General features: G+C 32.9%; 1 protein-coding gene across 1 annotated transcript in view; it reads left to right on the top strand.

Moving 5' to 3' along the window:
- STRN3 (striatin 3) overlaps window positions 1-12,797 on the top strand; it is a 135,855-nt gene that overhangs the window by 105,955 nt on the left and 17,103 nt on the right. Inside the window, exons 9-13 of the mRNA XM_007938524.1 lie at window positions 2,426-2,566; window positions 7,158-7,291; window positions 8,675-8,850; window positions 9,047-9,094; window positions 9,389-9,510. Of these exons, the coding sequence (XP_007936715.1) occupies window positions 2,426-2,566; window positions 7,158-7,291; window positions 8,675-8,850; window positions 9,047-9,094; window positions 9,389-9,510 (621 nt within the window). The remainder of the gene's footprint in view (window positions 1-2,425; window positions 2,567-7,157; window positions 7,292-8,674; window positions 8,851-9,046; window positions 9,095-9,388; window positions 9,511-12,797) is intronic.

Raw genomic sequence — 12,797 nt, 5'->3', positions numbered from 1 at the left:
GGTCCAAGATTATCTTCTGTGTCTGTGTTAATTGGTTTCCCTTTTCTTTGCTGAAGAGGGTCTGTGTAGTCCTTCTGCCTAGTCCACCATCTTAATATTTTATTTTTCATTGAAAAAATAGTTGAGTTTTTATTACTGTTTGATGTTAGCTAATAAAATCAAATTTTATGGTACACACATAATAAGAGTGAGCAGGGAAAGATCAGCAGGTGCCTAACAGAGGAAATGGAACTGGCATGAAGAAACGAGTGGAATTTAGAGAGAGTAGGAACCTAAGTTTTTGTATATGTGTATGTATGTAAGAGGTATTCTCACCTTTCTGAGGAATAGGTGACAACAAAAGAATAGATAAGACAAAAAGTGGTAAAAATAGATAAGAAAAAATGTGGTAGAAGTGAGCTTGGTGAACGTAGAGGAAACTGACTTGACTGGAGAATAGGAGGATTTGTTTTGTAGAACACGAAAAAATGAAATTGGAAAGGAAACATTGGATTGGATTGTGAAGCACATGCAATTAAGTGCAAGAGTTTAGGTAACCTTGATCCAAAGAGTATTGAGCTGTCACTTGTTAGTTTCTAAGCAAGAAGTGATGTAATAAATTGTCATAATTTTAGAATATTCAACTGTGATTGACGCCAAAAGGAGTTTGGAGATAGGAAAACCAATTAGGAATCTAATGAAGTATTTTACATGAGTGGAAATCATGATTAGAATGAAGTCAGCAGAGGGAAAGATTAATTTGTACAGTATTTTAATGGAGGATTTTTCTTGTAAACAGCCCACCCCTCATATTTCAGACAGAAGAGAATTGATAAGATATAGTTGCAGAATTTTAAGAACAGAAAGTAAAGCAAAGAGACCAAACCCATTGCCATTGAGTTGATTTCTACTTGTAGGGACCCTTTTGGACAGTGTAGAACTACCCCATAGGGTTTCCAAGGCTGTTAATCTTTACAGAAGTAGACTGCTTTGTCTTTGTCCTGTGGAGCATCTGGTGGGTTTGAACTGCTGACCTTTTGGTTAGTAGTTGAATGCTTTAACCACTACACTACCAGAGGTGGTGGTATTCATAGAAATGAGAAAGTTTTAAACAGCTGCTTTGTGGGGAAGGGTGATTCCCCACCACCACTATCCCATGTTGAAGTTAACTGGTGGTTGGATATTCATTTGAGTTTTTAGAGAATTTGTTTACAGTCACTTAATTGTCAGAGGGGAAATCTTCAGATAACGCTCTGTTATAATTATTTCGGAAATTCAGACAACATGAACATATTACATATATCTAGAAATAAAGTTGCTTAAGCATTTCTAAGAAGTGAGAGATTACTATAAAATAGAGCTAATAAATGTGCAGGTTTCACCTGTTTTAGTAAGTCTTACCTTTCCATTGTCTTGTGTTATGTTAAGGATACAGTGTTGATAGTTCCTATAGAGTTATTAATATTCAGATAGTCATAGCGACTTTAATAATTACATCACAGTCTACTTTAGTCCATTACAATGTTAACATTATTGAATATAAGATCATAATATTTGATCTTGCATTTGCTTATTTTGATTGTTTTTACTCTGAATTGAGTATAAAGCATTTTCTTTTGTCTTTTCAAATTATTTTTTCTGACTCTCTTAAAACTAAATTTTCTTTCAAAACACATAAATAAGAGAAATTGTTCTCCTGCTATTTCTGAAGTTCAAAGTTAAAATGAAGAGTTGCCACAATACTGCAGAAAATTTTATGTTTTGTATATTTTGGCCTGAATTATTTAGGCCAAATGGAATTCTCCCCTTTATTTGATGGCCTGTGATAGTGTTGACTTTTATATCATTATGAAAAATTAAGAAAGTTTATGGGTAAGTCAAGTTTTTCAGATTTGAGAAAGATAAAAAAAATATTTTGAGCAAAATTGGGATTGATTTATTAACAACAAATTTGATCTAACGTGGCAGGAAAATGTCCACACAAACACCAGGGAAAGTTAAATGTTTGTTGCACCCTCTTAAAAATAATTTGTTCTTATTTCTTTGCTAACTTTTTAAAATAGTGAATTAAGTTAAAAAGCCCGTGTCTTACTCTTTATAGTGTTAAACATTAACTTTAAACACCAAAATTTCCCTTTATTTTTAATGGTACCTTCTGTGACTGTGAATTTACAGAACTTTGATTGAATAACAGAAGTTTAAATTGTTTATACATCTACCAGAGTACTGTTAAAACAGTGGCTATCTTAAATATTTCAACCCTTTCGATGTTTTTTTGTGGGATGATGTGAAAAATTTATGATATTGATACTTATTTGATACTTATATAACTAGAACTTCTTGAAAAAAAAAATAGCCTGTTTTGTTAGTAAATTGGTTTTAATGGCTGCTAGTAAGTCAGGTAGTAGCCATTAAATGAACCTCTACTGCTGACATTAATTTGCAGGGGTCAACAGGACAAAACTCTACGACATGATAGCTGATCTGGGAGATGATGAGCTGGCCCACATCCCTTCAGGAATCATTAATCAGTCTAGGTCACCCTCTACTAGAATGACCGATCATGAAGGTGCAAGAGCAGAGGAAGGTACAAAATTTAGCTACCATGTTTATTTACATTGTGGAAGATGTTAAGTCCAAATCACATCTCCTTGATAATGCAAATTTTCTGCTATTTGGATATAATTAGAAAAATTTTAAATGATCATCAGAGAAGTTGGGCAGGCTCTTGGTGCAGTTATCCTAGGGAATTTTGAACTTTGGGGCTTCTGTTTCTTTATATTTTGATTTTGTTTTTAATGTTACGTATAGTTGTTTCTATCATAGGTTAATTCAGAATATCTTTCTGAAATTTAACTTTAGCTTAAGTTCTAGTAGCAGTAAAATAGTAATTTTAGAAGATAGGAAAGAAATTACATATTGAAAAGAGCTACTTAGTCATTTTGTCATATTGCTTCAATTTTGTGACTAATAACAACTGTCATTTATTAGGAGACAGCAAAATACTAGGCATTATGATTAGAACTTTACATATATATTATTTCTAAATATATATGTAACTATTACCTAATTTAATCATTTTAGAGCAAAGTAGCATCCAGTATTCTTTGATTTTGCTGGCAGTATATACTACTGGGAAAAGAGGGTTTTTTTGTTTTGTTTTGTTTTGTTTTTTAATTGCCTAAACCAAAGTGTGTAGGAAATGAAAGCATTGTACTTAATCAGAAGTTTATTTTAGCTGAAGATAGGTAGCTGTATTTGAGTAATTTATAATTATAGGTCTAGATAGTTATAATCCCAGGTAATTAGACTGAATTCTTACCAGAAATGTTTATAATGTGTGAAATATATATTAGATAATTTATTATTTACTAATTTGCTACATAGATTGAATTTCATTGATATTGCTGCTTTTTCTATGTAAGGTGATTTGTTTGATGCATTAGTCAAAAGTTGTCAAATACTGCTTGTCTTTTAAGACTTTTCTGGTAGCACCATTTTCCTTACAGTTTAAGTTAAAGAATTTAGCATTTTTCCCTTATAGTCATGTCTGAAACATTTACTAACCACCACAATCTGTAAAAATTTAAGGAAGAATGAAGAAATAATAATAAAACCAAACCAAAAAATAAGAAAGCATGAATAGCACTAGAAAAAGTAAAATAGCCTCTGTTGGTTTTTCTAGATCTTTTCTCCACTACTCAGTTATTTTCTTGTTTTATTTTGAGTATTTTAAAATAAACATACCAACTCCATTGTTTTTTATTTTATGTATTTAGTAGCTTCTTTCCTTCTTTGGTCTCCAAATAATGCCGAGGAATATTTGCTTATTGTGATTAGTATACATTTCACAAAAAGATTTTGCAGTAGATTTTAATTTAAGGCAAAGCCATACTTAAAATTATCAAACCACTGACTTGTGGAAAAAGCTAGTCAAGGCCAATCCTGTATAAAACCATTTTAGAGCTCTGTGTATGTGTGTGTGTATCTGTATATGTGTCTTTAAAGAAAAAATATAAATTGTTTTATCTCCTTCCTTTTTTGTTGTTACATATAATAGTAACTATGAAATAATTTAAAAATAACCAGTAACAAGTGCTTAATATTGAGTGCATTTAAGGTACCCAGAAGAAGAGTGACAGGATAACAACTGAGCCAGAGCAACACAATAACTTGGTGTTTGCCAAAGCTCTCTGAGTCATCTAACCCATTCTTGATAGTGAGAGGAAGGAAAAAGGGTAGTATTTGGTAAACATGAGTCTCATTATACTTTTCAAAGGGTAAATCTTATTAGAATTAGTTATTGAAGGAGATTTGAATTCTGCTAAGAGCTAAGAAGGGGACATTGGAGCTCATAATCTCTTACTTATTTTCATTTGCAACCCCCAACTTCATGCTTTCCTGTTTAAGTCCATGTTATACCTTGTTTTATAAAGAAAAAGGTTTGTTTTCAAGGAGAGAAATCTTGTACATTGCAACATTTCAGATTATTGTTACTGAAGACTTAAGGCCTATCATGTTGCTACTGTCATAAATGGAATTATTTATTGGCTTATTGGTTCTTAAGGTTTGATATAATTAGAGGAGAAAGAAAGTATTTAATATGTGAGCTACAGGTTTCCTTAATTATAGTGTCACTCAAAAAGAAGATTATTATAGCTTTGCAAAAAGGACCTTGTTATAAGATCTTTTTTGGTAGACCCTAAGATTGCCATAAGAGAAATGGTAGTAAGAAAACCGTATTCTTAAATTGCTTGAATAAATCTCTTAGGCTGCCTACTAAATGTCATAATTTCCTTCATTAAAGTAGAAACTGCTTTTAATCATTTTATTTTTCATTGAGTTGCTAATGACATTTTTTTATGTTTCTGTAACCATGTGCTGTAGTAGATAAATTTTATTACCAGTAATTGGATAGTTTTATAGATGTTAATTTCCTCTGCAGAGAAACAAAGGAAAATAAATTGAGAACCTACTGTGATTACCATAAGCCATATTGGTAGATGATTATGGAAAGGAGAAATATAGCTTGAAAGATTTTTTTTCACATATATATATGGAATAAATGCTGAATGATCAAGATAGTTTGCTGTATTTAAATAAATACATGTGTGTATGTATGTATTTAAGGAGCCCTGGTGGCACAGTTGTTACACTTTGCAGGAGGAAGATGTAGCAGTCTGTTTGTGTAAATATTACACCCTTGGAAACTGTGGGGCAGTTCTATTCTGTCCTAGAGGGTTGCTGTGCGTCTAATCGACTCAACAGCAGTGGATTTGGTTTTGATGTATGTGATTAGGGAGAGATGCATTTATATGACTAATTAGAAATAAGTATAAAAATTTTTTGTGTAATGAAATGAATCTGAAACGCCAGTAAATCTAGCTAATACTGCTAGGTACTTCCCTTAACATGCCCCTAAATTTGTCATTATCTGATCAGAATTATCTCTGTAAAAAAAGCATATATAAGAATGCAGAACAAATAATAATAAATTATTATTTTCTTATTGGACTTTTATCAAGATTTATGTTAGAGAATGAGTGTGTAATTGTGAATGGGAGTATTGTGGCATTTTGTTTTAACTTGTCTGAAAAATTATTTAAGATTAAAGGCAAAAATTTTCTTTGGCTTGGCTAAAAATGCTTTGAGAGTATGTATTTCCTAATGAGGTTTATATAATTTTTAAACATCATTTTAAACTCTTGATTTTGTAGTTACTAGCTTGCTGCTAGCAATACTGGTGGAACTGCATAGAAATGAACAATGCCACAGATTGTTCAGATTCAAAACAAATACTTATTGAAAGATTATTTAAGTGTACATTCTATCAAATAAATTCAAGCTTATTCTAGATTATTTGTTGACTTAACTTCCTTTTGTCAGTATCACTTAGGACCCTATTTAAGTCAAATTATATAATTTCCTGTGATACAATAAAATAACAAGGCATTCTAAATAACAGGTCATTTTACTTTTGCCATTTTTTATATCTGGAAGTCATTGGATTGTATTTTCTCAGAATCTGTTTCAGTAGTATTGTGATAACTGTCAGATTTCATTACACCTGTTGTTTCTTGTAGCATATTATGTTTATCTTTTTTTTATATAAAATTTTCAAACTGATGATCACCTTGAGTTTTTATATAATGTTTCCCTTTTAAATGTGCTCATCAATTTTAAATGTGTTTCGTATGTTGAACTGTTTTATATTAAAATGATTTTCTCCTTGCTTCTGAAGGTTAAAATTTTGCTTTCAAAGCATATGTATGAAATATTACTGAGAATTATTGTTTATACTATAACTATTACAGTAAAATATTCATAAAAATTTAATCAAAAATTCATGAGATATACATTTAAAAAAACTAAGTGAAATGAAACTTTCACCTGAGTTTAGTTAGAAATTGAAATGGCAAATAATTCTGATCAGAAACTGAAAGTTATGTATTTAGTCAATACAGATTAGCTGCTTCATTTTAGAAGTATCATGGTAAATAAAAGTAGAAGTTAAAAATCAAAGTGTTAAAGCAGCAAGGCATTCTAAAAAGCACTTGCATTTATATTGGATAAAAAGGAAACTACATTATTGCAGCTACTGAAGGGGAATCTGGTCAGTTAAGGCTTCCTTTCAATAAGCAGTTACATAGCAGGCTGTTTAGAAACTATTTACATTTGAATGCTTTTATTAATTTTTATCGGGAACTAGCACACCTAGCACTTCAAAGCAAATAGGATGTAAAATGAAAGGATTTAGGAACTGCCTACTATGTCTTTGATGAGACCCAATGCCCATGAATAGTTCAAATATGGTACTTAGCACTTTTTTTTAATTAAAATGTATTCATTTTCTTATTAAACGTGTAAATTATAGTTATAAATGTACAAATGATAGCGCTGGAGAAGGATTTAAATAGACAAACATTTTGTGCCCCACTTCTTGAATAATCTATCTAATGCATATTTTATTTGTGGAAGGTTATGTTGCAGTTCTACACATTTGTTTATTACCACTCAGATATAGGATTTTTGGGGTGGAAGAAATGAGGGAAAGTGGGAAAATAAAAAGTAATTATATTACTGAATATTGTAACTGTTAAGTGCTTACATTTCCCCCACAATATTGTCTTGTACTGTATGATTTTTCAGCATTTAAGAAGCGGTTTTGTTCTTTATAGCTGAACCAATAACGTTTCCATCTGGAGGAGGCAAGTCATTTATTATGGGTTCTGATGATGTTTTGTTAAGTGTACTGGGCCTTGGAGACCTTGCAGACTTGACGGTAACAAATGATGCAGACTATAGTTATGATGTAAGTGCAGTTTTTTTTTTTTTTTTTTTTTTTTTAATTTTTTAATGATTTAATAGAAGGCTCCTTGTTTTTTGGAATCACTTCTAACTAATACAGAATTAATGTCAAGGTGCATGGAAAAGATAAGTTTAAAATAAGTGTGTCAATGTGTTGATTTGAAGTGATATGTAGGGGGTTTTTTTTAGTAATTACTTTCTTTGTGATATTTAAATTATTCTTAGGTATTGTGGTGGATTAGCCAGGGGTTTGGGAGGATTACCTTAAAATGTTGGTAGATAAATAACTTTCAATTATTTATACAAATTAAACCATATTTTGGTGTTAACAAGGAAAAAATATAGATGATTTGAACCACTTATTTGCCTTTAGGATACTTCTTAAAAAAACATGTTTTATTCTTGAACTTTCATTTTCTTAAGAATAATGTTAAAGTTAGCTTGCATCATTTCCTGTATACTTATCCTTTATTTGAGGGGTGTAGGGAGAGGGCGGAGAGATGGAAAGGACAGTGTTAGAAGTGGTACTGATTTTGGGTGAAATTTTATTCTAGAAAATTAACTTTCAATTGAGAGTTAGACTATACTTTGGATTTTATGTTACTGATTTGTAGTTTCTCAGCAAATTATATTTCTTTCCTTTTATAATGAATTTCTTCCTTTTTTTTTTTTTTTTTTTACATTTTATACTTGTTAGAATGCTTCTTAGAGAAGTCAGTTTTGGTGGGCTGGATTATTCTCATTAATATTTTTGAATTATATACGTTATTAAATTTTAGTAAACTTGTAACTGCTTTAGAAGTTTTTATGTAGCCTATCTTTACAGATGGAGAAGTGAAGGTAAAAAGAGTAACCTTTATCAATATCAACATTAGTGGAAGTGGGATGAAAATACTCTTAAAGTGTCTTTAGTTCAGACTTGGAAAGTACCTTATCTTGCTACCTTTTAAAATTTCTCATGCTAATAAATTTCCTAAATGATAACTTTACTGTTACTACTGTACCTTGAAGTTTAGGTGGTAATTTATGTAATTTTTAATGAATTTTGTTTAAAATATTACAGCAGTGGTAGTTATTACATTGTTCTCATCTAACATTTAATAAGAATTTTGCGTTTAGCTTAATGATTGCATTTAAGCAGATTAAGGGCTCTTCATTTGATCTAGATATTTGAAAGGTTAATGCTATTATTTTTCTTAGTTCTTAAGTGATAAAAGTGTGTTGGTATAAAGCTTTTAAGGTACGTTATGTTTCCACTGGACATTTTAGAAAAACAGTTTTAAGTATATGTTTTAAACACATTCAAGGGGGGTGGGGCACAAAGAATTCCACCTGCCTATCTATTTACTCCTTTTACTACTAAATTTTGCGGTGTCTTTCTTTTTAGTTGCCTGCCAATAAAGATGCCTTTCGAAAGACATGGAACCCCAAGTATACCCTACGTAGTCATTTTGATGGAATACGGGCGTTAGCTTTTCATCCTGTAGAACCTGTGCTGGTGACTGCCTCTGAGGACCATACTCTGAAACTTTGGAACTTGCAGAAAACTGTTCCTGCCAAGAAGCAAGTATTTTAATGTTAGCCTGTTTGGTTTGTTCCATGTTTTTTTTTTTTTTTTTTTTTTTTAAGCTTTGCTAATAACTTAATCATTCCTATTTACAGCTCTGTATCTTTTACACATGTTTGTTCTTATCCAGTGGCTCCAATATCAACCAGTGACTGTGCTTCTTTAATTGCCTTCTCTCCCTGCTTCTTTCAGGAGTGCCTCTTTAGATGTAGAGCCTATCTACACATTTAGGGCCCACATGTAAGTTTTCTTGAATTTGTATTTAGTTAACACTTTTAGTTATTGTTAATTTTTAATTATCGATCTACAAACTTTGTAATTTTTTCATGTTTGTTTTATCTTAGAAAAGGCATATTAGTTAAATAATACCTCATTTGATTAATAATTATCAGTGAGAATATAATCTGTATTACTCAAATGTACATATTTACTCTAAACAGTTTTTAGATACCGCATAAATTCAGAAGCTGGGGAGTGGGGGGCAGTTTTTCCTTAGGCTTTATAAGTAATTTTTTCCCTTTCTTTTTATAATAGTGGCCCTGTTCTATCATTAGCTATTAGTTCTAATGGAGAACAGTGTTTTAGTGGTGGTATTGATGCAACCATCCAGTGGTGGAATATGCCTAGCCCTAATGTGGATCCATATGATACATATGGTAAGTATTACTAAAGGCTCAAAACTTTATTTATTTTTTTTTTTTAGGGGATCAGAGCCTATAAATAAATACTTCAAATAGTATTATAAGGTATCCTTTCCAGATCTGATTTTTTTTTCTGGATTATTATTATTTTTAAAAATTTTGTTCTTATTGAGAATATATGCAGCAAAACATACACTGATTTAGTAGTTCGTACAATTCAGTGTCACTGATTACATTCTTCTAATTGTGCATCCATTCTCACTTTTCTGAGTTGTTCCTCCCAACTCAATAACATAAACTGAATGCCCCCTAAGCTTCCAATCTAACCTTTTGAGTTGCTGTTTTCAGTTTGATCCCATGTAGATAGTGTTTAAAAGACCATATGTTCAAGGCAGACATTTTTTACTAGTTAAGGTAAACTCTTACTTGGTTTTACAAAGACCTCAGGGTATTTTTGATTTAAGGTTTAAAGATTATCTCCGGGCAATAGTTTGAGGTTCATCCACCTTCTGTGCCTCCGGAAAATCTAGATTCCAGGAGAATTTGAAATTCTGTTCTGCATTTTCCACTTTTTGATCAGAATTCTTCTGTAGAATTTGAAGAAAATGTTCAGTTATGGTAGCTGGACACCATCCATTTCTTCTGGTCTCATGCAAAGTTGGCAGTTGTTCACAGAGGCAGTTAACCACACATTCCATTTACTACTCCTGTTTCTGACTCTCCTCCTTCCTATGTTGGTCCATCCAAGTGGTCTTATTGCAAGGTTCTTTAAATATATATTTTATGTTTATGTTATGTGCGTGTTATGTATGTATGTATGTTATGTGTCCTTATTTAGTCCTTCTATTTGATAGCAATTTGCTTTATTAAAGGAAAAAAGAAAGATCATGCCATGAGTATTTAAGCATGAGTAGTTGATGCTGTCAAAACACAAAAATCTGTATTACTCATAATGTCAGTTCATTTCACCCCTGCTTAGAAAAAAGTGAAGAGAGAAAAAACATACAAGGAGCAATTTTTTAAACTTAGTAAATAGCTTATAGTTCAAAAATATTTAGGAATGACTATGGAAACAAATAGGGACAGTAAGGGTGTAAATCAGTACAACTTTTCAGGAGGCAAAATGTTTTTAATGTCAATATTTAAAACACCCTTTGATTCACAAACATCACTTACAAATCCTACAGAAATACTTATATGTATATGTTCAAAAGGTATACTTTGCAGCACTGTTAGTTGTCATAAAAAATTAGAACAAATGTTTATTATTATGGAAACGGTTAAATAAACAGTGGTCTATTTGATGGTTAGGAGCTCTGGTGGCATAGTGCCCCAGGCATTTGACTGCTAACCAGAAGGCTGGTAGTTCCAACCCCTCAGCCACTCCTCAGAAGGAAGGTTAGGCAATCTACTTCTGTAGTGATACCACCTTGGAAAACCCAAGGAGGGGTCGCTGTGAGTCAGATCTAATTCCACAGCAGTGAGGTGGTTTGTTTGTTTGTTTGTTTGTTTGTTTTCCAGTTTATCTCATGGTTGTTTCATTTAAAAAATATTCCAGAGTTCTCATTTCTTTTTACTCAGCATACACTTGGAGACTTCATTTTCCAGGTGTGGTGTTAAGCAGAACATCAAGAAATAAGGTTTATTGTTAGCTGCTAGTTAGCCATTTCCAACTCATGACAACCTCATGTTTGCAGAGTAAAACTGTTCCATAGGGTAGACTAGGCAGGAGTTATTCATAAATTGGGTTGGATGGATAAAGTGTTACAAGAGTGATTCCTGGGTGTTTTTGTTTTCTTTTTTAAATCATAGCTTTTATTGAGATAAAATTTATATACCATAACATTCACCCTTTTATAGTATACAATGCAGTACTTTTTAGTATATTCAGAGTTGTGCAGCCATCACCGTGACTCTGATTTCAGAACATTTTCATCACTACTCCTGGAGTTTTGACATGAGCAACAAACAGTATATGATAGCATTTATTGAAATGAGGGCAGAATCAGAAGGTAGAAGATGGTGAATTGAATATTTAGGCATGTTTGGAGTTGACATTATGAAGTATGTAATATATAATTCTGGCATTCAAAAGGTCTGGGTTGGAAATAAAAATTTCACAGTCTTCTCTATGTGGAAGATGATTAAAGCTGTGAGAATGGATGATAGAACATAGGCAGGATGTGTTATGTAGGGTGAGATGAAAAGGCAACCTGGTATTAAGTCCTGAGGAACTCTGACATTGAGAGGATAGCTAGAGCAAGTGAGCCAACAAAGGAGACTGAGAAGGAGTGGCCCAAGATGTAGGAAAAAGCCAGCAGAGTGGAATCATTGAAGCATAACAAAAGAAGAGACCATTTTGAGGACAAGGAAGCACTTTCATATGGTGCAGAGAGGTCTAATAATAGGAGGGCAGAAAAGTTTCTTTTTAGTAAGAGACAAATATGTCATCCAGGTCTTGGCCAGACAAAACTTGGACCCGGGTGCTAAGACAAGAGAATAAAAGGACCTCTTTCAATACAGACCATATGGATGAAAAGCAGTTTGTTGGGAATAGCAAAGAAATGTTTTGTGTCATCAAAGAGAAAATATTTATTAAGTTTGACAGAATAGATGTCATCATTGGTAATCGCAGCAAGAGTTGTTTTGATACGGTGATGGTATCAGAAGCCTTATTGAGATGACTTGAAAAGAAAATGGAAGGTAAAAAGTATATTTACTTAATACACTTTTCTACTGTTTGATGAAAAGGTGCACATTTTTAGTTTGTTTAAGTTGAGAGCTTATTCTGGAGTATATGTGTTTGGTGTGGGAATGGTCCCATGGAAGAGAAGAATATGACAGTATAATAGAGTGAGAGTAAACATGAAAGCAAGTTAGTGAGATAAATGAAATCCAGACTATGATGGAATTAGCCTTTGATAGGAAGGAGGACAGTTCCATGCTTGTATCTGGAAGCAAGGGGACACTTTTAGACACTATACTCACTCCTCACTTACCGACATGGTCGGGTTTAGTGCCAGTGTCCTTCCCTTCCTCTTCACTCACCACCCATTAGGTGCCACATCTTATGTTGTGTGTGACATGGTGGTGGGCCCCCTTCCCTGCAGGGGTTGGGAGTGGTGGGTGTGGTGGTTGGACATTGTCTGCCGTCTGCCCTGAGCAGGGACCCTGCTTGTTCTCTGTCCACCCGGACCCCACAGACACGTGGCCCTTTTCCCTCTCCCTGTTCTTCCCTTTCCACCACTCCCTGCTGACCTCTCTGGCGCCTACAGGTCCTCACCTGGTCTCCCCCCCCCCCC

Source organism: Orycteropus afer, unplaced genomic scaffold, assembly GCF_000298275.1.
Source record: "Orycteropus afer afer isolate SDZICR_OR568_19922 unplaced genomic scaffold, OryAfe1.0 scaffold00051, whole genome shotgun sequence".
Taxonomy (NCBI): domain Eukaryota; kingdom Metazoa; phylum Chordata; class Mammalia; order Tubulidentata; family Orycteropodidae; genus Orycteropus; species Orycteropus afer.
The sequence above is the reverse complement of the archived record's forward strand: the minus strand, read 5'-3'. Positions and strand labels throughout refer to the sequence as shown.